General features: G+C 39.7%; 1 protein-coding gene across 1 annotated transcript in view; it reads left to right on the forward strand.

The window, feature by feature from the left end:
* Cph (BCL11 transcription factor chronophage) overlaps positions 1 to 15,434 on the forward strand; it is a 33,721-nt gene extending 18,287 nt beyond the window's left edge. The window contains exons 2-3 of the mRNA XM_070300325.1: positions 2,224 to 2,673; positions 12,599 to 15,434. Of these exons, the coding sequence (XP_070156426.1) occupies positions 2,224 to 2,673; positions 12,599 to 14,799 (2,651 nt within the window). The 3' untranslated portion in view covers positions 14,800 to 15,434. The remainder of the gene's footprint in view (positions 1 to 2,223; positions 2,674 to 12,598) is intronic.
* The last annotated feature ends 11,412 nt before the right edge of the window (positions 15,435 to 26,846 follow it).

Raw genomic sequence — 26,846 nt, forward strand, 5'->3', positions numbered from 1 at the left:
TGCTACCGGGTCATTCTTCCGGTGAAAAACGAGAAGATGCAGATACATAGAAGCGACGAAAAAAAAACTCCACCGGATCGATTCTGAATGGTAAAAGGCCAAAAAAAATAGATTCTTATCGAAACGCTTAGATTCGTGAAAATATTTTCTAATCCGTTGAAAAGAGCTTTTGGTCCGTCAAGAAGGTACATCGGAACACGATATCGGCAAAATGTTATCGGAATACAGCCGAGTTATGCTCGCCATTTGAAAGACGTTGATAGAATTAAACGAACACGATATACGAATCAAAGAATAATCCCCCTAATCGGTAAATGCAAAATATAATGTGAAAGATATTTTAAGATATTCATATATAATATTAATTGTAACATCGAAGAATTTTATAATTACTTAGAAAATTTTGTCTCGATACAAACTCGATAAATAATCAAAGTATTTTATGTAAGAAATAAGCTAAAACTCTCTGTGTATGAAATTAGTAAAGATTTTTCAAATTATGGAAACAGTACGAAAAAATTGATCGAAAACTTAAGTTCGGCCCACTGATCGAGGGGTAACGCGGATTCTAAAGGGTTGAAACGCTCTCGAGTTTGCGCCCTAGCCAATGGTCAAGCGAGCTCCGCCCAGAAAGAATCGAACGCCGACGAAAAGCGCGAAACGAACGAAGCAGGAGACCCTGGCAGCAGCCAGGGGTAAACAAACAGGGGTTGCTGTAAAGGCCGCAAAAAAAAAAGAAACCGCGCACGAGGACGAAAGAGGAGAGCGGAGATCCCCCGAGAAGCGAGACGGAGATACGAAACAGGAGGAGAGGGAAAAAACTTCGAAGGACGAGAACGAAGGGAGAGGAGGGAGACTGGAAAACGACTGCCAAGACGTCGGAGGATTTTTCTCGTTTTCGTCGCGAGCCTGGCAGCCCCATTTCGAATAGATATAGATACTCGACTCGTCGAGGGAAAGATCGATGTATGAGACTACTCCTGCCAATCTCTATGTTAATGCGCGAAACGATACGAGAGAATGGAGACGTAAGACGGTCGCGAGGACCGTTCTGCTGTAGTTTCTCCTGAAGGACACTCAAAAGTGAATTGTTGCGTCTGCGGCTGACCTCGCGGGCCCTCTGCCCCTCGGACGACGGTGAATTATAACGGTTGCGTAAGGGGAAATTAGTTCTGTTTGTTACGAGGAAAGTCCGCTCGCTCGGATTAGGCGAATACCGTCTGAGGCCGTTTATCGTCGAAAGGAAATTGCGGGGAAATTGAATCAGGAAAATGAAAAAAAAAAAAAAAAAAAAAAGAGTCGCTTTAATTCAGAACCGAATTTTTAGGAGATCGATACTTTTATCACCTGCGCTTCAAATATGATACCTGTATAGTTTTTCACCTGCTCGATTGAAACAAATATAATAGCCTAGGAAGAAACATTTTCAAACTCATTCAATTTCGCCGGAATAGTAGATCTCCAGTTTTGATTCCATTAATTTAATTAATTTCCATTAAGAGTTCTTTTACGACTATCGACGAAACGAATCGCTCAAACAGAGCCGTTCGTTTTGATACCTCATCAACGGGATTATAGCTGCAGCTGGTTAATAGGTATCGTAAATCGTAATGATTAATGTCCCATTGCGAATAATGCGCGAGACATATGTCTACATTTGATTATGCAATAGTATCTATAACACGTAAATATCGATAGTAATAAACTGACACCGATATTGCTTTCGCTATGATTCGCAACCGGAGTCAGGGAAACGAATATAATTGAAAGGTTTTTTTTTGCGGAATATAATTGCAGTAATACGTTCCTTATAACACACAATGGAATACCGTATACGACGAGATACTACATCGAACGTAATACTTATAATTGCCGATGTAAAAAATTACTTCTTTCTCGAAAGGCACTTTCTTTTCCCCCCAAACAAACAAGCTAAAAGTATATCATATTATATATTATATTCCTTTATGTAAAAACTCTCTCACAAAAAATATCTGAAAACTTATCCCTTCGAAAATAAAAAAAAAAATTGAATTTAATATTTCAATAAAAAAACACGAATGATATCGTTGTGTAGGAACCATCAAATCTAACCGATTCGCAAGTAAATTAGAATTGAATAAGAAGAAGGAATGTTTGGTAAATGTAATGAAACTAACTCGGCGTCCGCTTAATCAAAGTTTCAACGCATCTCCAAAGGAAACGCGCTGCTCTCTGTTACAGCGGAAACCTCGCAAGGTATCACGTCCCCAGACACCGTCCAATGCGGGGGCTGTAGGGCGTCCTACCCCCTCGGCGAGATCGTTCGGTTCATCGAACACAAGGTCAACCACTGTCGCAGCAGCCTTCAGGGCTGCCACAGTCCGCCGGCGACGGCTGCGCCGGAGGACTCCGATCCGGAGGACGCTCTCACCCTGAAGACCGTCGACCCGGACTCGAAGCTGAACTCGGTGCCCAGCATCTCCGCGCCCATCAACAAGAGGAGCGGTCGGTTGGAGAGCCCGCCGACGCCCCAGGGCCCAGGGCCGGATACCGGAAGTCCGATCGACCTCAAGGCGAGCGCCAGCTCGACGCCGAAGAGACGGACGGAGGCGCCAGACGATGACAAGGAGGATCTTCCGAAAAAACTGAAAATCGAGTCCGTGGATGCCGACACGAACACGGTCAATTCCGGTAAGTTTATTTATCGCGCTCCTCTCTCTCGCTTCGCGTTTTCGTCACTGAAAATAGCGACGCTTGCTTCGCACGCATTTAAATGTAGAACAGTATCTTTTTTAAATCCTTTTTAAATGACTGACGACCTTTGAGTTATTTTTGATAACAATATGAACAAAATATTCATAAAACCCTTTATTTATTTTATTATGGCAAATTTAAGAATTATAAATTGTCTCGTTAAAAAATTAAAATTAAAAAATCCAACTCGGATACTGCGAGCTAAAATAATTTCTATAAAGGCTATTCTTATATTTTAGCAAGAAACAGACAATTGTCTTTTAACTCATATAAAATGCTACTTTAATATATGGTATCTATTGTAATATATATTTACTATATATCGATATATATATTTCCTATTGCATACAAAAAAAGAAATAATTTTGAAGCATAATAATATCTTCAAAAGATATATTTATAGGTAAAATTTTAATTAATTTTTTGGCTATTTAATATACAATGATATTAATGAGCTTGCTGAAAATTTTCGTACCGGAATATTATTTCTTTTATTATTATTGTAACATATAAAGATTCATGCATTTTATATTGAAATCGATTGATTGACACGATCTCGTGTCGAGAAATCGCAACGCGATTTAGCCGCAATAATACCCGCGAATTGATTCCGTTTTCCAATTTCGCGTTTCGGCGTCCGTATTATAGATTTGAAATTTGGCAGCGTTCTAGAGCGACGGAAAAGTATGTCAGGTTTTTTCTTTTTTTTTTTTTTTTCATCGCCGTAAGTGTGCGTGAATCGAGGAATCCGTTGTGCCGATCCGAAATCACATGCTGGTTTGGCGAATTGTCGGTTGCCCGAGGGGACGGGGGGGGGGGACGAGGGTGTTTTAAAGTATAGTTATAGGGGGCTGCCATGTGATGTCGAACCTAGTCGAGCGGATACGAACAATGGATCGGTGGATTCGATTTTTGAATTTAAACCACCCGCTCGGGGATTGGGGTGAACCTGCCCCTCTCCCCCCCCCCTCTCTATACTTTTCTCGTCCTCTCTCTCTCTCTCTCTCTCTCTCTCTCCTTTCGTGTCTTCCCTCGCGTCGTTTCTCTGACCCCCTTTTGTTGGGAACTACATTGTCACATGTATACGTCGAAGGGTTTAACGCGCGCGAACGTCCTCAATCGGCGACGCGACACGTTGGATATAAAAGTACTACGTTATCTACTTTGCGTTTGGTTTTTTTTTTTTGTAAAACGGAGCTCGATCATGATCGAACTGATGATCACTTTCGACTCTCTTTTTGTGCCCCGCGGTTTACAAGCTCAGATTATCGCGTAATGACTTTTAGAAAAGAATATTCTCTCTCTCTTTTATCCATTTTTCTTTTTCTATTAAATCAATTTACAAATGAAAAAAGATATATTACTAATATAATAATTAGTTTCGCAATAACAATTTTCATAATTAAACTATATGTATATATAACTATGATATTTATTATATTAAAAATAAAAAATGATGTGTGCTTGTATTTATTGTTATAATTTTAAATAGTGAGACTCCATCGTGGTTTCTAATTTCACACCGGTGGCATTCGCGATGAATGCACTGCTTCTCCTTTGAGATTCTTATACAGTGCTTAACTGTGTAAATTGACGTAAGAACCTGCTTTGCAACGCAGAATGGATTTCGCCTCTTCGCTCTCGATAACGGAGAACCACCGCTCTAGCTTTCCTATGTATTTTCCTTTATAATTAAATTATTTTCATCGTCGTATATGTTATTTATTAAAAAGAAGTCTACATTATTCGTGCGAATATACTTTTGATTATTTTCAACTTGATACGTAAATTTTTTTTTAAAAAGATTTTCAAGAAAATATAATTAAATATACAATAATATATACCTTGTCGAGAAAATAAATTTTTACAACGAATAATAATCTCTATTTAAAACTTTGACGGTTAAAAAATATTGATTAATGATGGATTTTTATTCTCAAAATAATAAAAGTTTTGTTCTCATAATAAAATTGATAATTTTTAATTATACAACTGACTTTACCTATAATTATATGCTTTTAGTGTGTCAATTTAATTATCATTATGATTTAATTATTAATTTTAATTGTAACTTAATTATTAATTATTTAAATAAATAATCATACAAAATTTTTAATACTCGCGTGAATCCGTCATCTTTCGAGTGAAAAATTTCACACATCTTTTTTCAAACTATGGGGGATGAACTTGTCCGTAGAATCTGAATTTACCCCAAAAATAGTACATCGAAACATGAATGTAGTTAAATTTCTGTCGTCTCGGGAAATAAGGGCGGCCATCGCGAACAAACGTAATCGTGTCTCCCGAGGAGCGATGCATCAGCGGTCGTTCGTACACCGGTGTCTCTTTAAAGTTTCATCACGCTCCGCGGCGCTCGCCCCAAAACCCTCTTTTGCCAGCATGTTCTGGCAAAGAGAGAAAAAGAGAGAGGGTTAACCCTTTCCGAACTGGTCCACGATCACTATAAGAATACACTCGCTCGTGCTCATCCCGCCGTTCGTCCGCTGGGGATATTCCCCGGTAAGCCCCTTTTGTCGCCTTTTTTGTCGGATTTTTTGCTACCGGACAACCACGTCGAAAAGCCCAATTAGAATCGTCCTATTGTTCGGCCACGTGGTCCGCACGAGCCGTCCACACGAGAGCGTGTCCATACGGGCGGACGATGCATGCGCGTTGCACGGTTGATTCACGGGGATTGCATGAGGACAGGTAAAGCAGCGCGTATCAGAAACGTGCACGTGGGGTGGCATCGACAGGATGTGCTGGAACCCTCGGTGTTTGGGCCGGAGTCCCTCTTCCGTGTAATTTTTCATATATTTTTCTTTTCCTTTTTCGATTATACGCGACTTTGCGCGACGATACTCAGATTCCGTGTTCTCGAAAATTGGTAGAAGAATTTTCCGAGGAAAAACGCGGGATATATATTTTCTGTCATTTTCGTCCAACTCGAATCCACGACGGATGCGAGTTTAGAAAAATCCGTGATGCAAGGGAAATTCGGTTATATACAGGAAAATAGAGAAGCACGAGAGCGGAGTTACACCGCGGGTAAGAGAATGACGTTGGAGAACGTCGAGGGACAATATATACGTTTCCGAGAAGGGCTGAAGGGCAAAGGAGCGGACCGGGGTGGAGGAGGGCGACGAAAGAAGGGCGATAATCCGTCGAAATTGACACCAACCAGCGCTTCCCGGTGAGATGCAGATTTGATCTATCTGTCACGTTTGTCTCCGGGAATATTAATTCTCGTTCGCGGGTGAGGTTTTTCCCTGGCAGCTTTATGGCTCCTTTCCGATTCGCCCCCTACTCCTTTCTCTGCTTCTACTAGCGGAGTTGACGACTTCCCGGACCGCCCGAGGTGAGCGGAGAATTGCTTGCGAATTGGCTGTCGCTCGGGGTTTCGGGGTCCTGCGGCTTTTTCGTCCTCCTTCCTTCCGTTCTTCTCTCGCGGAAGGAAGTTGACGAGAACGAAACGCCCGGGTAAAAAGTGACGTCGGAAACTTTTTCGGTCATATATTTTGCATATCACCGGAACCAGAGAGCCCGCTTGCATTTTATCTCGTATTTTAGTACTAGTTTTCCAGCATTTTTTCGATCATCTAAATGTGTAATGTGAATAACGCGAAATCCGATCGCGCGCGCTTTTACTTAAACGAACGAACATCTTATTGTCGATGGAATAGAATGACAGAATGCGAGAAGAATGACACACGCTATTATAAAAATCAACGTGAAAACTTTCAGCATGGCGGATCCTCTGAAGAGGAGTTTGCTTCCGTTTCGACTGCTCCGGTTCATATTTTACCTTCTTTCTTCCTCGACAATGACAAGGTAGCTGCGTTCTTTGCTTCCTTTGCACTTATTTTGCGTGCTTCACATAAAGGGAACCCCGCGAGAAAGAGAGAGAGAGAGAAAGAATGTCATCAAAGCTTACAAAGCAGAAGAGTTCAATATACGCGACGCTACGACGCGTTTAAATTACCATGTCGAGTGGCTTTTTGATTAATTTTTTTCCCTTACATCCTCTACGTAAGGCGAATCGGTGTCTTCCTCTCTTTTCCCCGTATAACACTACAGAGAAGAAAATCGAAGTAGCTGTAAGGAAAGTCTCTCGCTGAGAAAAATCGACAGCATTAAACATTAAATTCCAAACTTCTAATCTTCTCGTAGTAAAAATGTCGTTCTTTCGCGTTTCTTTTTCATCGTATATCAAACTCTTAACTCGGTTAATTCTGAAAATTATCGTACAATATCACTGAGATTTTAAATTACAATGCGCGAAAATTTAATATTTTAGATACACGCTCAGCGACTATTGTCCCGCTTTAGTCTTTGTGCCAACTCATGAGGAAAAAAAAAAAAAAAAAAGAAACTCGGATAATAAACTCCTTTAATAAATTGAGACTCGGCCCTCGAAGGGTTAATAGCCCACGGTGGTGCATTCGCGAGATTTGCGGTTTGAACGGACAAACTGAGTAACGAAGGACATAAAGGATCCGTGAAGCGCAGTCTGACCAATCTTTTCGCGGAACTATAGTGACCACAAGGAGTATGTTACGCGCCCCATTCCAATATTCGTTTAGAGAGAATGAAATCGCGCCGGTCGCTATATTCGCTCGATTTTAACGGCTTCGGCTCTTTGCCGCTCAACCCACCGCGACACTCTGCGGTGGGTTGAGCGAGTCGTAAATAAAAATTTACTGGAAAAGATCCGCTAGCTACGGTTACAGACACGATGTAGACCAGATATTAATAGCGTATGTGTATCATATATATACGTTTTTCAATAACGTATGACAGAATATATTGATTGAAGCTGGTAATTTCGTTGTGTGTATTTCAATATATTATATTGTATTATATATCGTAAAATAATTATTACAACAAACTTAGTTGATTTATGTCAAACGAATAATTAACGTTATATAAACATTTATTTAATTAAACATTTTTAACGATATATACACAAAATACGCTTACGAAGCAAGCGCGATAAGAGGCAACGATACACTTCGAGACTTTCGAGTATCGACGTAACATACCTTTTTTAGATAGGGAGGATTTCAAATTAATTTTTTGTTTTTATTTATCAATCTGTTTGGATAAGTGCCGAATATTTCTCGTTACTGCGTAAAATTGATCTCGGTTGGTTATTTAATTAATGGGTCCAGTAAAATGATTAAAATCACCCGCAAACTACCCACCTGGACATGATCCGCTGCACGTTGTCCCTTTTAAGTGCAGCCCTTGTATCGACAACAAAGTGCATACGTCGCATACGTCGGCTAATCGATATTTTAATATTGTCACACGCCATTCTGGATTAAAGGCCTTTGTGTGTGTTTGTGCGTATGTTTGTGTATATCATGACGTCACTGGGCGGCAGATGTGTCCCGTCCAAAAAGATTTTCGAGAGCGCGCTACAACGTCGCTTACACGATTAAAATTTCTTCATGAAATCACGCATCGATACTCTTGCGATTACGTGTAAATTTTATCAATATTTAAATATAATTAATTAATTTTATCGTATGAAAATTCTCTGTGATTTACAAATTTTATGAAAAATTATTTATTTATCGACTGTCTCTCGACATTCGAAGGATAGATAATCAACAAAAAGGTATTTTCAAAAAGGCGCTATCTCGAAGGGAAGGAAGAGGGGGTAAATTCGTGTTAAGTCTTCCGTAAAAGGGTTGAAAGGAAGTATTCGTAGGATGACCAGGGTTCGAATCGTTGTTAAACAATGGCGTTCCAAACGATTTGCCCGTAAACGTTGCGCAGGCCAATTTGTCGGGTAATTTCTGGAGAAAATCGTTCGGTCACTATCGTCGGAGGGCCGAATCTCATGTGCAGACATATTGTTCATTTGATCCCGGTGCCCTTTCTAAGCACGAATCTTGTTGGCATCTTTCGAACGTTCTCCTTCTCGTACTTGTATATTGTGACAAAAGTTTGCATCATGTTGCATTTATGCATGTGCAGATTTATTAATTCGTTATATTGTATTCCGTCACATCGTTTATTTTCGCGTGTACCTTTAAGGGCAGCCAATCTCATTGAATCTATAACGTAATATTTAATCTAAAAAAATCGAGTGGTAATTGTATCTTAATTTTCTTCCAACATTCCTACTACTAGTTTCCAACATAAATAAAGATCCTTCAAAAAGAGCTTGTAGCAAAGCGTGTGTGCTGTAATTTATTACGCAACATTGCATCGAAACGGTGCAATTGTGTAATGTAGGTATATTGAACTTTCCATTTATTCGATAAAAGAGTCGTCGTAAACGATATAACGCGCGCATTCCCCTTTTCTCAGCCAGTCTACCATTTCTCGCGGACACATACGGCCATGAAAATCTGAAGAAATAATCCTAACGGATGGCCACCCGCGAGGTTTGCATATGAAAAGCGCCCGGCCGTGAATCGATACACCTTTATTATGCCCGAGCACTTGCTTATCTCCCGCTTCTCTCCCTGCCTCGCATCTTCCCTCCCCGGGGAAGTCGGCAATATTTTCGACTTCCGGGGAAAGAAAAGAAGGCCCGGTCGCTCGAAGAAAGGTCGAGGGAAAGCAGCGTGGTGAACGCCCGGAGCGTGAAACAATAATTGCCGAATTTTCGCGCTTCACCACTCGACGTCAATTTCGAATATGACTCGACCCTCACTTTCTCTCTCTCTCTCTCTCTCTCTCTCTCTCTCTCATTAAAAAAAAAGAATGATTCTATTTTTTAATTTCTACAACTCGAGTAGGTTTGCACTTCACCCTCGTCCCGTCGAAAGATCAGATTCTGGTGATGACTCGAAAAAAATATCGGAACGTTTCGGAACTTTTGCCTGATTCGAGTTGCCATCGATCTTTCCTTGGTATTTCTACGAAAATTCCGTTATTCTTAAGAATTTCTTTTTAATTTGAAAAAAAAAGTTATATACACAAGTCGACAAGTCATGTGAATTATCTATTTTATTTTAAAAAATACTTGTATGATCTAACAAAATTTTATTGCGTAAACTTATTCTTTTGCGTGAATTTAATTTTTTTCGGGATGTTACTAAATTACCAAAATATTCAATGTCTAATATTAACGAATTGCGACAAAAGAGTGTAGTCTCTTTCTAAAAAAAAATTTAAAGATACAAGAAATTAAAAAAAAAAAAATATGACTTGAAATTTCAATTAAAAAGAAACTTTTCTAAAAAAATACAGTTTAATTAAATAGCTCGTTGAAAGTAAAGCCGGAAAGAATTAGAATTAGAACAATGGTTATATAATTAAAATATATTTCATACTTTATATATACACGATTATGTTAGAACGAAACAATTTCTCAACTGAGAAAATTATCGAAGATCTCTCGCGCCTATTCCTCCGCGATCTTTGCGCCTTGTTCGTCCGCGACTTTCTCCTCGCTCTTTTCAACGACTAAAAGATCGCATGCGTCAATGAGATTGCGACGATCGTCTCTCATGCGACGCTGCAAGCGTAATCCTGGTGAAAGGTCAGCAAGACGAGAAAGAAAAGTCCCTCGCCCACTATCGGGCTCGTTATTCTACTTAGCACCTTGTTACACACGACGAAATGTGTTCTATTGTGTATTGTCGCGAGATAAACTATCATTTATCCGGCGTTGACGAGTTGTTCCTAATTTTATTTAAGATTCATTGTCTTCACATCCTGCTCGCGCCGTCATCGGACGATTTCTCAGAGCCTCGCATTTTTACGAGCTGTTCCGAGCAATTTCACGTCAACGTTGCAATGTAAAATTACGATTGTATATACTTGAGGAGGCAAGGAATTGATTGTGGAATCGCTGAAAATATCTATGATATTCGTGTGGATTGATTAATATACTTTCGCAGTGAAATCTCAATATGATGGAATAAATCCAATATCTTTTAATTACTAAAAAATAATATTTCTAATCGTAGAAAAAATATGCCTCGATCCGACGATTATTCGGCTTTAAGACGATCCTGAAGCTTCGTTCAAACAAAGATCCCTCCCTATCCCGAACGGCCATTTAATTAGGATCACTTTATTTTGCTGCAGTCTTTTGTCTCTCCGTCTGACTTGCCTTACCGTCGTCCAAGTATCGCGAGACAGTGAAGTATAATGGGGAGGAGAGGGCGAGTCCTGAACTTTTTAATCTCTTACAAGAGGAAGTACTACTTCTCTGTCCGTTACAACGCGCACTCGTCTAAGAAGTTTCTTCCCGAACAACGTTGCGTGCGTATTTATTCGTCAGACTGTGCGGGATTGCTCGCAAATTCGTCAAGTTCAATCTTGGCCGAATTGAAAGAGAAAGGAATCCATCCAAATCGAAATAAAAAAGTTTCGTAGCTAAAATGTTTCTTCAATATGGCTAGAATGTTATTCCGTAAAGATTGTATCGAAAATGTATTTTCGATATTGTGATGGGCCAGAATAGAATATTTCATGTAAAAATCAACATTTCAAGATGTAATAAGATGTAATAAAATGTAATTAGAGAATTATATAAATTTAAATTTTTCACCCATATTCTAATACCGATTAAGTTGAAAAGTACACATTAGAAAAAAATATTTCCATAAGAATGATTAATCGTTATCTTAGGCTTAGGCAATCCCGTAGTGTTTCTCAAGGCGTGAATTTTAAGTTCTTTTCTTCCTCGGGAAAGGACCCTAACGTCCGACGTTACGATCCAAGAGAATATGCTTCCCGGATAATGTTTCGCGGGTAATGCTTTTACTCGCCAAGCGAGGGTCGTTCTTAGGCACGTGGCGCCTGCATCCTCGGTCTGTCACTTCTCCTTTCGACCGCCTCATCTTATCTTTGTCGTTGGGGCGACGTCGAATTAATAAAATCCCACGGATTCGCCCCAAACGTTCGCGACGCAACGTCGTCTACCGCACTGGCGTGAAAAATGGGACGAAAATCTGATATTCCGGATTAAAAACATTGAAATTCAAAACCCGTCCCTCCCGCGTCGTAAGCTCTCGCGCGCGCCATAAGGGGGAAGGAGGGTCGAGAAGTCGTTAAGGGTCAGTTTCAGCCGCATGCCGTGGTAACCGATCCCCGACGCCCCCCTCCCTGTCCCTCTCGACCGTCGTTCGACGAGGATATTATTTTTAAGCCCCCCCCCGCAAGTCGTCGAACCGAACCGCAATTTGACACAGACGCGCCGTTTGAATTCCGAATTCAATCGGCCGGGGCCGATCTCTGCCGGGTCTCGATTCCGCGAAATTAAGGGTGGTTCGAAAATTGATAGCGGGGCTGGGGGGCGTGCGCGCGAACACACATTACGTACGTGTAATGTGCGTGTGCGAACGTTTTACGAACTGCCGTCACATGCTCGTGAAATTACCGTGAAGTCTCAAATTTTCCATTGTTAGATTATTACGATATATATCCAGGATCTCTCTTATAATCATCTTATTCGCGGTTCTAATCCGTCGAATTATATCCTGATTTTATCAGCGTGACTCCCTCTCGCTTTTTCTTCTTTTAAAATAAACCTCAATTTTCGAAACAGCTGAAAATAAAACTTCGATGTTTTACCTTAATGACATCTTTTAAATCTCTTTCTTTTCAAAAACGATTAAAAAATATTAAGTAAAACAATTATTAAAAATACTATATATATATATATAATAATTAATATTGAAAAATACTAAATATTATACTATATACGTATTTAAATATGGTATATGTAAGAGTGATTAACTACAAAATTAATCATGAATTCATCTAAATCTTCAATAATTTGTAAACTTACTACTAAAACTGCTTATATTTAAATTGTAAAAATTAACACGAAATTGCGCTACGATGACAACAATGACTTTTAACCACCGCGATATTCATATATCTGTTTCAGAGCCAAGATGGCTGCAGTGCTCGCAATGTTCCCGGCGACTATGCTCGGCGTGGGAGCTTCTTCAGCACGTACAGAGCATGCACGGCGCCCGTCTCTACTGCTCCTCCTCCTCGTCGACAAATTCGTCGTCGAACACCCCGGCGCCGAGTCCACCGACGCCTACGCCGACGCACGCGCATCACCTTAGCCCGCCGAATCATCTGAATCTGAGCGGCAAATCCACCGGAAGTTCCTCGGCAGCGAATTCATCAGGCGGCACGAACACGAGTGGCAGTAGCGGTGGTCGACAACAGCTCCAGACCTCGGCATCCCTGGTGGGCGATCCTCTTCACAGTTTCTTAAGGCTACCCCAGCATTTGGAACGAAGTTTTCCGCCTATGTTTAGGCCCGACTTTCTCGCCTTGAATCCTTTGGCAGGGTACAGAGGTCTCCAGGAACTGCAGACGGCTACGAGAAATCTGCAGAATCTGGGCGACCCGCTTCGCGGTATGGACGGTTTGAATCTGGGTGATCCGTTGGTACGTAGCTCGCTGGACTCGCTCAACAACGCCCGGAATCTCGCGAATTTGGCCGAATTGTCGCACGGCCGAGGCCTCGCCGGCCAAGCACATCCACCACCACTCGAAGCGAACCTGGATTTTTACTCAGCGCGCCTAAGGAGCCTCGCTAATCCGTCCTTAGGCGCGGCTCCACCTACGCCTAGCGGTAATTCTACGACAAATCCCCCTCCTCCGCCAGTACCGCCGGTACCATCAGTTCCCATTGCCAGTAATGTTCCACAGCCGCAGCAACAGCAGCCGCAACAACAACAATCGCAACAGCAACAGTCGCAGTCTCATTCTCAAGCTCATTCAGTGGAACCGCCTAGTCCGGCCTCGGCCAACCCCACGAATCTAAGCCACGGCAATCATCAGAAGGAAAACTCGCCGCCTTGTTACACTCAGAGTCCAGTGGGTCATCACAACAACAACAATTCGACCGACAGCGAGAAAACAAGTCCGCCAGTAGCTTCGACGCCCATAATTACCGATTCTTCATCGGAAACGGTATACACGTGCGAGGTGTGCGACAAGAAGTTTCGCTTCCAATCCAATTTAATCGTCCATCGTCGCAGCCATCGAGATAAGGAGAGGCAGTACCAGCAGCAAGACATCAGCACGCAAGACAGCCAGAGCACGCCGACCAAGTGCGAGGTGTGCGAAGTCGAAGTAGCGAGCTTTACCGAACTGAGGAAGCATATGAGGAAGGAGCATCAGGAGCATCTAAACTCAGCTGCCAGTCCACAGGGCAGCGTCGAAACAGTACCGGACGACGGGTCTAGCTGTGACGAGAACATGGATCTGGACGAGATGGAGGAGAACGAACAAAAAGCCGAGCGCGAGGATGCGGAGGAGAACACACCCGAAGATCTAACGATGAGCACCAATCAAGGGCAGAGCGGTGAGGAGAGCGGAGGTCGGGTGGAGAAACCGGCCAGTCTGGTGGGCGATCTCATGGAGAAGTTCGGGTTGAGCAATATCGCCCAGTACTCGGAGGCCTATCGACAGGCGCTGCAAGAGAATCATCGCAGCGGCTTCCTCAAGACCGACTCGCCTTGCAATCTTGCCAATTCTTTGAATAATAACAAAGAGAAGGAGAGCGCGCTCTCGCCGAATTTCAATTCCTCGACGACGCCCAATATTTTTTCTGGCCAGGGCTTTCCGAGATCCTCGGGGCCAGACTTTGGCGGTCTCTGGCTACCCAGTCCGCACTACTTGGAGAACAACGAATTCCGTAAGGCGTCCAAGGCAACGACGTCCAGCCTGGCGCTTCAGGGCCTGCCAAGCCCGTTGCTGAAGAAAGAGCGAAGCGGCCGAAACGATACTTGCGAGTATTGCGGCAAGGTCTTCAAGAACTGCTCAAACCTGACGGTACACAGGCGATCGCACACCGGCGAAAAGCCATACAAGTGCGAGCTTTGCTCGTACGCGTGCGCTCAGAGCTCGAAGTTGACCAGGCACATGAAAACTCACGGCCGACACGGCAAGGACACATACAAGTGTCGTTTTTGCGAGATGCCCTTCTCGGTGCCAAGCACGCTCGAGAAACACATGAGAAAGTGCGTGGTGGTGGTGCAGCAAGGTCCCAAGCTAGACATACCGTACCCAGTGATCAAGGACGAGGATTCTTCGCTCAGTAGCCAGCTCAGTAAGGATACTTGATCCTGGAACGGAAGCCTACCGCCAATCCCGCCGCTGTGGCCGCACAGGCCGCCATACCCGGTGTACTGAAGACGGGGAAGGGATCTTTCTCCTCGGCGACCTCGATAAAGGGAGAGACATATCTGACAATCTGAATCGTGCAGGACTGGTTCGAGCTCATCGAGATCTCGGCAGCGCGATTTCGGAGGGATCTCTCGCCGCGAAATATCCGAGGTCACCTCTCGGTATTAGGAGAGGTGGTAGGTCGATGCGTGATCTCGAGAATCTTTCGACCGAACGGCCTGGAAACGGCTCAAAATTATAAAAAGCAACGGGAAGATGTAGCAAAGCTGGAATTTCGACTGGTTCGAGGAAGAGAGGATCCTCGTTCAATCGCCAGGACTGGACGAAGCGCGAAGGCGATTCACGTGACGCGAAAATAAGGAGACAGTATAAAGAGAAAAGGTGCTCGATGAGAGAAAACTTGCTCCGCGTTTAACTCACTAAAAAAATGAACGAATGGTTACCAGTTTGCGAGTCTCAGCACAGCTATTTAAATTATGTATCGCTATAAATAGTTATAAATAACGCGGAAAAAAGACACTATATAAATATAAATCTGCATATATATACATACGCACAGATATAAATATACATATAAAAAAAAAATATATATATATATATATATATATATACATATATAAATATATGAAAGGCGGATACAAATATGCAAAATATAAATATTATAAATAAGATAACGAACATATAAGTTCGTGACTTTATTATCGCATTTGAAGATTATTTATTTAATAATATATATATACACATATTGTATAACGTAATATATATGTATAAATATATTATGAAAACTTGTAAAACTCGCCGTGTATGTAAGTATACTAGAAAAACGAATCGGAGTGAAGTTCTTTTTGTACATTGCACAATGTACATTGCAAATCGCTTCGTAAGAACGTGTCAATGGGACCGATGCGTCTTTTCATTTCAAATGCATCGATTTACTTAGCCCGTAAGAAGAATGGCGATTTTAATGATTCTATGTGTATATAATATATATATATATATATATATATATATATATATATATATATATATATATCAATACTTGGAATATTGAAGAAAAAAATATCTGATTAAGGTAATATATGAGAAGCTAGTATCTCTAAACTCTAGCTCGATCCTATGTACAATGTATTATATCTATTATCCGCGATTCTATTATCTTTATTAATATTATTATTGTCCTTATTATATATTGCCTTTATTATTAATATTATTATTATTATTGTTTTGAAACATGATTATTGTAATTATTACTATTATTGCTATTATTATTATTAGCATTCTATTATTATTACGTTTGTCACTATTATGATTACGGTTGCACAGTGAGTTCAAAAGCGCCGCTTTCATTATTTTATTCCGATATTAAATTATTATCGCAGATGTTTTTAAATATTAAGAAAATGCCAAAGTTGTTTAGGTTTACGGCCGTTGATTTTGCGTCGCGCGCGACGCGTTTATCGACGCGAACGAGTCGTTTAATTAATCGAGTCTACGGCTCGAGAATCCCGGGGAAAAGAAAAAATATTTCCAATTGTGAAAATTCCCCTCCTTCGACGGCCACTTCGCACGTCGTGACCTATCATCGGCGCGCTTTGTTCGTTGATTATAATATTTATTGCCGTCATGGCTGATCGGATCGCGTCCGGCTTTCGCAGGATCGATACCGTACGTTGATCCTGCGAAAATCGTCCCGCGGACCAAACCCGAGGCGCAATCAGAATCGAATTTCCGTTTTCTCTCGTCCTCGTCTGAAGACTGAAGCTTTCGCGGGCGACGTGACGATCGTTTTTCAAGTTTTTGCGTTCCATTTTAAATAGTAAACAAGATAGTTTTTTTTTTTTCTTCTTTTTGTTTTCCTCAACGACGCCTCGTCGACGTAAACGTTTTCGAAGGGAACTGTTCCTAAAGAGAGAGAGAGAGAGAGAATATATATATATATATATATATATATATATATATATATATATATATATATACATAGACAGTAAGGTTAAAGAAATAACTTTGCGATGCGTGAGAGATGTGAATGCGAATATCGATTGCGTGTCCTCTTGTGATTTTATTGTGCGTGTTATCCTTCTCGTTCCGGGGATGAATGTTGCGCGTGTGTGCATGAGAACGAGAAAGCATAAAGGCGATTTAAAAAAAAAAAAACTCATATCAGATAGTTCTCTCGGTGTTAGACGTGTACGGCCCTAGATAAAAAAAAATCTCTCGTTATCTAGTTAAAAGTTTGTTAGATCGATTCCTGAAATACGTACATGCCAGACTCCGCGCGTTTATACGACATACTGTAAATAATGGCACTGCCCGTAGCGATGAGATTCAAAAGCAGAGAGAGAGAGAGAGAGAGAGCCGCGTCGTCGAAAAGTTGTTTAATGATTATAACAGGAAGAGAAAAAGATAAGCTCAATGCGGTGATTTTTTCTTTTTCTCACATAAGGGCGCGCTCCGCCATTTACGTCTCGATCGAAGGGCGAGAAGATGATGACGATACTGGAGGAATAACCCCCTTCTCGAAAGTTTGCGAAAATGAATAGAAAGAAAGAGAGAGAGAGAGAGAGAGAGAGAGAGAGAGAAGTTTTTGACGGAGCGTCGTGTGTGTAATCGACGAAATAAAAAATTCTGCGGCACGTCACCAATACTTTGATTTCGAAAAGTTCTCCCTCCTACTCTTCTTGCCTTTCTTGTTCGAATTCATCCCACATAGGACCAAGTTCCCTGCCACACCGAAACAAAGGAGTGACACATGCAAATCTCGCGGCGGGCGATCGGGCTGGCGGGACACGACGAGGACGAGAGCGAATTTTTATGCGAAGAATATTCTCGCGTTAGGGACGCACGGCAAGATGCTGTAGCCGCGATCGATGATAATGCGAATCCAGCATGGAAATTGCCACGGCAATTCCTCCTGCTCGACTCGCACCAATCACGGGATATTAGCGTTTGATCGTACGAAAAAAAAAAAAAAAAAAAAAAACTCCGAAAAATATATGATATTGCACAAATTTTCCTCAGCATCTCGATTAATTGACGTATTAATTAATATCAATCCCGTCGTGTCTCCCCCGATTGATTTCTAATATTTCTACAGGGTAAATCACGTAAAATGCTAAAAGATAATCCCAGAACACAAATGTCAAGAATATAGTCGAGCGAAGTATCTAGGCAGTCTATATTAAAGCTACGAAATATTTCCTATAATTATAATAAGGAAGCGAACACACACAGAAGAAGATCCACACATAGAGTCGATTATCGGGAGAGGAAAAGACGAACGATAATATCGTAGCAGGGAAATTGGATTTTTAGGAAATCTTCTGATCCAGGGTAAAATATAATCCGAAGCTCGGTTTCTAGGGACAGTATGTGACTAGGGTTAATCCTGGCATTGCAACACTTTTAACCGAGGATCGACATTAAGGCAATACAAAAATAAAAAAAAAAAATAAGAAATCGTCTCCGAGGCGTCTCCGAGTAAGTTCCGGCCAAGACTTGCGACAAACGTTGGCCGAGCTTTCCTCGCAGGAGTCCCTAATTGTAAACATAGCAGATATGGTGTATGTCTTGTGCGATTCAAATAAACGACATTGTTTTTAAATAATCTACATGAATTTTGTCTAAGTTTTCCTGCATCTCTCCCTTCCCCATCGATTGCCATTAATTATTTAACAAACTATATATAACATTTGTATATATTTATATCTCTCTCTTTTAGCGAGAGAACTTCCTCTTTAAATAGACTATAAAAGACATCCATGAATAAAGTTTTTCTCGTGATTAGCGTTTTAGATTTTTGAAAAATAATTTTAAAATTAGTATTTGTTGCAATTTTTTTTTTAATTTTCAGCATTAGAATATTTCAAAAATAATAATAAGTAACAAATTTTTATATATATAATACTCTTCCGTCAATTTAAACATAAAAGATTGATCAATCATAATTCTAAAAAAACTGTAATTTTTTCATGACATTTTGTGAATTTCTTTATTTATATTCATGAAATTATAATTGACTATATACATATATATAAAAATTTTAAGTTGTAATTGAATATATATATTTTATAGATAATCTCATGACCGATAAATTATTCGGGAAACGGAAGATTCTCGCAGCCATCTGTCTACGCCGTTCGTTTCCGATACGCCTTTATGTCAGACGTAGAAAGCTCGTTATATAAATTGTTTAACTCGTCGTCGAGTCACTATCATTCGTCGCTTATTGCATTGCGTAACGTGTTTCGCAATGGTTTAAAACTCGATTAAAATCGATCTATCACGCGCATCGAATTTTATTTAGAAATAAAAAAAGTATTCGCACAATTTTTCGCGTTTATCGAAAAATATAATATATAAATGTGATTCAATAAATCTCTACTATCTTTATAGCTTTAGTTAGTCTTAATTTGTTCATTATGTTACATATAATTAAAAATGATAATGTACATATATATCTTGTATTCTCTGATTTTTCATTTACACAGTTGTCGTGGAAGATCGTGCTTGTTTAGTAAAGAATCTTTTGTGCCATCTAGCGTGAAGGTATAAGGGTACGAACGAAAACTCGGGTGAGAACAATCATATTGAACCAAAATAGAGATGAATATGCTCCGTTGCATGTTGGGTTGCCCTACCAAAGGCTGTCCAGTTCATATCCTATTTCGTTTGCCGTTATAGAAAGTGAACGATATTTCAAAGATTCCTTTTTTTTTTTTTTTTTTTGCATTTTAGTAACTTTCACTATCAAAATATGAATCATTAATGTATGAAATATATTTTCAATGCGTTTATAATATAAAACGAGCTATAATATATCAAATAGAAATTGTGATAAATGCCATAATGGAAATTGAAATTTAATTTTATTAAGACAAAGATATTTAATTAAAGATGAATATTTTTTGTATATCGCTAAAAGTATTCTAATTTCCAATATCAAATTTCCTAAATCTATTATTTATTATTTTTACGCAAAGATGGGATAATAATAAATTATCGAATAAGATTATTATACGTCAAATTTTAATAAATTTATTAAATAATTAATTAAATCAACGTTTAATTCAAGAATTTATTGTAAAAAAAAAATAATTTTTTAACATTTTTAAGTAATTCTGGTTGCTACTGGAATTAATATTTGTATATTAAAGTAATAATTTTATTGTCATAATCCTTTTTGATTAAAAATCTTGATGTAATAATGAAATTAAAACAATCGCTTCCGTTATCGTTTGTTATCCATTTCGCAGATGTAAATTACGAAATATGCACACCTTGATACTATCGCTATTTCCACCCTATTTTCGTTTACTCCGTTCTCGCATTGAGATCATTCCTGAGCGGATTCCTCGAAAACCTCAAGCGAAATATAGATCACGAAGTCCGGGATCCACCGTCAACATCAGATTAATCCGCCGCTCGGTAATCGAGAGAATGAGGGAGCGCGAGAGAGAGAGAGAGAGAGAGAGAGAGGGAAGGAAGCTTTCAGAGCTTTCTCGGTACACGTCTGCCGGTCTCACTGTTTCGCGGCAATCGACTCGGCGGGAGCAAACAGCGGCATCAGAATGCAAAGTTAAGACAATGCCGTTAATTTTTGGTCGGCCCCCATTGTTCCCTGGGCATATTCATCTGTCAACTGGCGAACCGACTTCTGACACATTCTGCAGTCGACGCATTCGCGCGATCGGGTCGAAAGGACGTCCTGCTCTAAACCGTTTCCTAATTCCCGCGACTATGACATATCCTCGTGCATTTCGTGCACAATGTCGAAAATTCCGTCTGAAAGGAGCCTCGGAAAAAAGAAAAAAGAAAAAAAAGATCAAGCCAATTCCCCGACAACGAGTCGCCGAGAGGGATTCGCAAATTTCCACGAGCGATCGCGGTCAATAGTTTCGCCGGTCTCTTCGGACCGTTCTGAATGCGTGTTAACTATGATGACGTCACTACAATGGCGAACACTAATCTGCACGTCAGAAACAGAGGTGCCTCTGCCATTCACTCCCTCCGCCAGCCCTTTCCGCGGCGCCGCTTTCGTCCCTGATCTGTCGGTTTCCCGAACAAAATATGTCAAACACTTGCACCTCCCTCGAATTCCGTTACGGCCATTTCCGCGTCGTAAATAGCAAAGATTTATTCCTATCGCAATTTGTAATCGTATTCTGCCTCAATGACAAGCAAATAGTGACAAACTGGCAAAATCGCGACAACAAAATCAATATGAAAGGTTTCGCGAAGGCATCGTGTAATGTCTCGCAACACTTTTGAAAATTTATTAAACGACATTAAATAAATAATCATTAAATGACATTAAATAATCGTTAATACTGAAACGCGATAAATATTTTCGAAATGTCTAATATAAAATTTAAATATAAATACTTGAAAAAGAGACTGTGTACGATCGATACGTATCGCTTGCTCTTTCTATTTCTACAGCATATAACATTTCCTAAATATAATTCCTAAATAAAATATTATTCGATGAATTAATTAACGTTAATCGAGTATAATAATAAATTTATCTGTCGAGAGTCTCGTTGGATGTAAATATGTTTACGTTTATAAAATAATTTCGTCGAGAGAGAAATAATTTCTAATTTGTGCGCGCGCCAATATACAATACTATCGGTCGTGGAACCCTTGCAATTCCCGTTTCTCGCACCCGTAGCACCCAAACTTGAGAAGCACCGATGCAATACACGGTTGCCTGCTAATAGGGGATACAGTCCGGTGTAAAACTACCAGTTGCAGAGCGAGCTTACAACGGGGTTTCTATACACCCTGCAGCGAAAGAGACACTTACCTGTTAGCGCAGAGGGTTGCAGTCCTGACCACGCCATTGCGTGCTGGCTTATGAACTGCTTGTTATATATTACTCGCGATTATATTTGCGATAATATCGATTTAGAACCATAGTTTTATAATAATTTATAGATTTATAATAAAACAATAAAAATAATAAAATATTCAAAATAAATAAAATATACACAAATTAAACTTGTGTTATTGATATACACACAAAAGTGTGTATCATATATGTATTATATATATATATATATATATAAATATAAAATTATACAATAATCAATTTATGTAAAATATAACAATTTAAATAATGTAAATACATTATAAAATTTCCTCCCCCTCAAAAAAAAAAAAAAAAATAAAATAAAATTTATAGACTCGTGGAGCAAAACTTTTTTTATTGTCTCGCAAAATTTAATTGGACATTTTGTCCTTATTAAGATTTTATTAATATTAAATAATTATAATTTTTAATTGCAATGTTCACCATGGAGAAAGATATATCTAGTAAATAAATGAATAATTAACCAGTTATAGAGCACTAGGACAATTTCATTAAACATAATGGCTCTTTATCGCGCGTTACCCGCAGTACGTTGTTGCCTCGGTGTCTCGGTGTTGTTATCTCGGAAAATTTACAATTTTAATTTAGCGAGTCGCTTGTAGCTCGAGATGAAAAACTTGCGGGTAACGCAAGGTTAAATGTCTAGGGAGACCGTGAAGCTCGAAGTTTGTTAGATCGCGGAATTAGTCGGCTGTTAAGCCAGATAAGCAGTCAACATGGACGAAAACAATTGCGCCGGATTAGCCGGGATACTCCGGCGACGACGACGACGACGACGACGGCGCCTCGTCCTCGGTCAAAAGATTAAGTAATGATCATTCGTCTTCCGGTTAAAGCGGCCGCGCCTCGTGTATATCGCCTCCCGTCCGTGGAGAAGGAAAAAGAAATAAGAGAAAGAGAGGAAGAAGGCATTTTTATCTCGCGATATCTCACTTGGCGAGATCTCGCGGAGTTACTCCCGAGGAAATTTGTCGAATTATCTTATCGTTGAACATCTCGTAGAACGAGGGAGAGAGAGAGAGATAATCTAGCATCGCGCGATGTCGAATTAATTTCAATCTCATTAATGCCGATACTTCACTCGCAACCATCCCTCTCGGTTTCCCGATAAAGAACCAGCGGAGAAATATTGTCGAGTGGGATTTCTCGATCTCGCGGCTCCTCTCCTGAATTGAACGAATTAAATTCCTAGATCAATTACACTCGAATATTCCGGTACGCGCGCGTCGTTCGGAGGTAGAATAAATATTTATCTTTTTTATTTATATTATCAGTCGCAAAAATCATTAGCGTGAAATTTGTCTTATCGCCGCACAAAAGACACATTTTACACATCTCGCCGATGTGACAGTAAAGATAACCCGTATTTTTTGTGCGGTGCAGAAAAATTGCGCGCTTATATAGCTCTCCTCGCGTCCCGCTATTTGCATAATTTGCGAACGTCGTATGCAGTTTGCAGCCACTCGAATAAGTATTCTCGAACGATGCGGCACGAGGTGTTTTTCTCGCCTTGTTTCCCCTGCTTCTCATTGCGCGACCGTGCAATTCAATTTTCGCAAGCGTGTATCGCGGATCGACGATATTGCCCAACGACCGAAATCCACCCCCGAAGGGTCAGCATTCAGCATTCGTCTGAGAGAGGGGTGATTTTGACCAATCGGACGCGTGGGCAGGCCACCCCTCGACACTGACCAATCGAGATTCTCTACATGGTCCGTTCGCACGTACGAGAAGACGCGCTCTAATAAATTGACAATGCATAGTTTTAAATCAGAATTCCTTTAGCACGAATGATCGAGAAAAGATATTTATTGAAAGAAAAGAGAAAGAATAAATTTACAACACATAAGCATTTAATGTTTATAAAGATTTAGCTAAAACATGTAATAGAGCTCCGAATTTAATATTCAATATTTGATAACCATTTATTTTTTAAGTTATGGGAACAACTATTTTTTTTGCAGGATTTAAATAAAAAATTCTGTTAAAACTGACCGCTTCAAGAATTTAGTTGTCATAGAAATATATATATTCTCGGTTATATATAATTGTATGAAATACTTTTTTCTAATATATGTACGCATTTGGACGATACTTCGATATTATATAATAATTAAGTCTCATGATGTTTTGCTGATTAACGGCATCTTTAAATTAATTCTCACCTGCTAATAATTAAATTTGAATAACGCAATTATTGCGGTAAAAATCAATGTGATTGTAATAAGAAAATGATATTAAATTAAATTAAAAGCAATCTTTAATTTTTTTTTCTTACAATTTTGATTATTATAAGACGCTAGAAAAATAGCAAGCTAAAAGTTTCTTAAGTAATCTACGTTCAAACCTGATATATAGTATTATTACAAGATAATTAAAGAAAGTATCTCTCACACACCATAGCACGTTAAACATTCTTTCGGAGTATACATATATAATACCACGTGTAACGATAAACCAACTTATTAAAAATTTAATATCCCCAGAACAAGAACAAAATTCATTTACATTTCAACTGCAAAAATGCGTGTGCCTAATCAGCCGTAATACATACACGATTAATTGAAATTCTCAGAAATTTCCGTCCCAATATTATCATTAGAGGCGCGAGTGTCGTGTGGCTTTTACAAAATTCAAACCCGCCGGTAGGTAGGTAGGTAGGTAGATACACCAGGCCGGCGAGATAATAATGATGAAGTTCGGTGTCCGTGTAGCCGAGTGGCTGGCGAGACCGGGAGGGTTGAAGCCGGGGCGGAAGGAGAAAGGCAACTCCGTCCGGAGGAGGAGGGTGCTGAGGGGACAGGGGGAGAGCGCGGTGGGTTATACATTTGAGTACATAAATGTATGTAACTCCGAGTTTGTGTTGGAGTGGGCGTCGGCCATCTTGTCCGGTGGGTATTGACCGAGGCGACCGCCAGGCGAGAGAGACATGCCATGGCGGGCACAAGCCACCCTCTCCTGTACCTACTACCTCCGGCATTAATTGCTCTTATTAGTTAAATCCGTGCCACCAAATCGTCAAGCTTGTCGTTGTCGGCCCGAAAAAACGTATCGGTCCCGCCTGGATTCTTGCTTGTTTACTCGCGTGCTTTAATATCGGCTCGCGAGCGCAAAGGATGGTGGGGGTGGCGATATAAACATATACACGTTATTTACGATGAAAAATTCATACGAGCGACGCAAGACTTTTGCTTTCGCGTAAAAGAAAAACGTGTACCTTGCGACCAAGGTATAGTTTGTCGTCATTATTCTCATAAATCAAATAGAGAACTTATTATTACTCGTTATTAAAAGACTAGAAGAACTATTAAACTATATAATTGTGTGTCTTGGTTTAAGTGCCTTGTAAAATTATTAAAATGGAATATATTGGAAATTTTATTACTTCTGCTCTTTCTCTCTCTCTCTCTCTCTCTCTCTCTCTGTGGAATATTTAATAGCGTTACTCAAACTACCAATATTGTATTTTCAATAATCAATTCGTTGTCTGATCGCGACTTGAATAGGCAAATGTTATTTGCTTTACAAAACAAACTAGGATAATTCTCGTAGATCAATGGCATAGAGATATACGCGATTCATTATATCGCATACAATTGTGATATTCGTCTCTATCGATTATCGTGAGCGATAAATCATTGCATTTGCATTGAAATTTAAATTCCACACTGATACCGTAAGTAGAGTTGTCCATCTTACGCGGAGCGACGATAAATGCGAGATGAACGCCGAGGATTTTAGATTGAGAATCTCCTTTATAAGGTGCAATTATTATACGAAATTAGCCGCGGTTAAAGTCGACGGGAACGAAACGCCTGACAAGCCTTCGCAGCCGCGTTCTTAAATAAAAGTTTCAACCGTCGGAACTTTACCGATATAACCATCCGCTCAATGTAATTCGTCCCACTGTTGCGATATACTTATTAGGATGTTTAATGACTTCCGAAATTATCTGTCCGGACTCTTAATTATTATTGTAATAAAATAGAATTGAATAAAAAAATTTGTAAAAAATATATCAATGCTTAGTTTTTTAAATTCGATATTTTCGAATTAAATAAAATTGATTAAAATTCAATATGAATGCTTAATTATTAGCAACGAAATCAATTTTGGAACAATTTACCTTTCGATAATTATCGAAATTTAACATACATTCTGTCAAAATCGTCATGTCTACACGAGTCTCGCGTTTTGGGAGAGAGTGTTGAAAAATTCACGGTGTATTCTCGATTTTCATTATAATCCATTCGTGTCTCGGCTTTCTTTTTTTTTTGCGAGCGATATCGCATCGACAACCAGATGCCTGTACTATTTCTTAAGAAAAATGAACATTTTCACAAGACGAATAAAATGAAACGTTTAAAGAGAGAGACCTGATGTATAATGTAGAACAAAATGTTAGTAAAAATTCGCAAGAGATATTTTGTTTTCTGCTTAAATTTGAATTTAAGTTCTATTTGCATCTACGCTATTCGCGACATCCTGATTGTATCTCCACTTGCGAGTCCTTTTCCTCGGGTAAAAGATCTGAGCATCGTAAAACTTCTCACGTCCAACTGACTTACGTCTTTTGGATGTCCCGCTTCTTCTCCCTCGGTTTATTTTCGAGCACAATTCCAGACGGCAATTTATTCACAGCGGGCAATGAAAATCGAGAAATCGCAAAGTTCCTCGATCAATTATTAGTTCTGCGATGCAGTGTGAAATATCAAAGTGACTTTATACACATATCGATTTATCATATATAAGTTTTATATATTCGCTAAATATCGCGCCAACAACAAATCAAAATTTTTTATTATTTTGCATGTCACTCTCTCGACAAACGAAAAACTTCTGATCGCGTGAAAATAATAAAAGCACCATCGTAAATTCGAAGGATGTATGTACAATTTTTACATAGAGCAAAGACCGAATCAGAGGAAAGAAACGAAAGTGTTTTTTTTTTTTTTTTTTTTTTTTTTTTTGAAAGTTTCATTAACCCTCGGTAATGAACGTCGCGACGCTTGTCGTCGCAAGCGCGCGGTCGTCGAATTTCAGCCCATTCGAAGAAACGGCGTGAATGCGCGACCCAAGAGAATTAACGGACACCTCTCTCTGTGTGGCTCTT

The sequence above is a fragment of the Polyergus mexicanus genome, unplaced genomic scaffold (assembly GCF_030449975.1).
Source record: "Polyergus mexicanus isolate NDT 795.1 unplaced genomic scaffold, iyPolMexi1.0 SCAF_8, whole genome shotgun sequence".
NCBI lineage: Eukaryota > Metazoa > Arthropoda > Insecta > Hymenoptera > Formicidae > Polyergus > Polyergus mexicanus.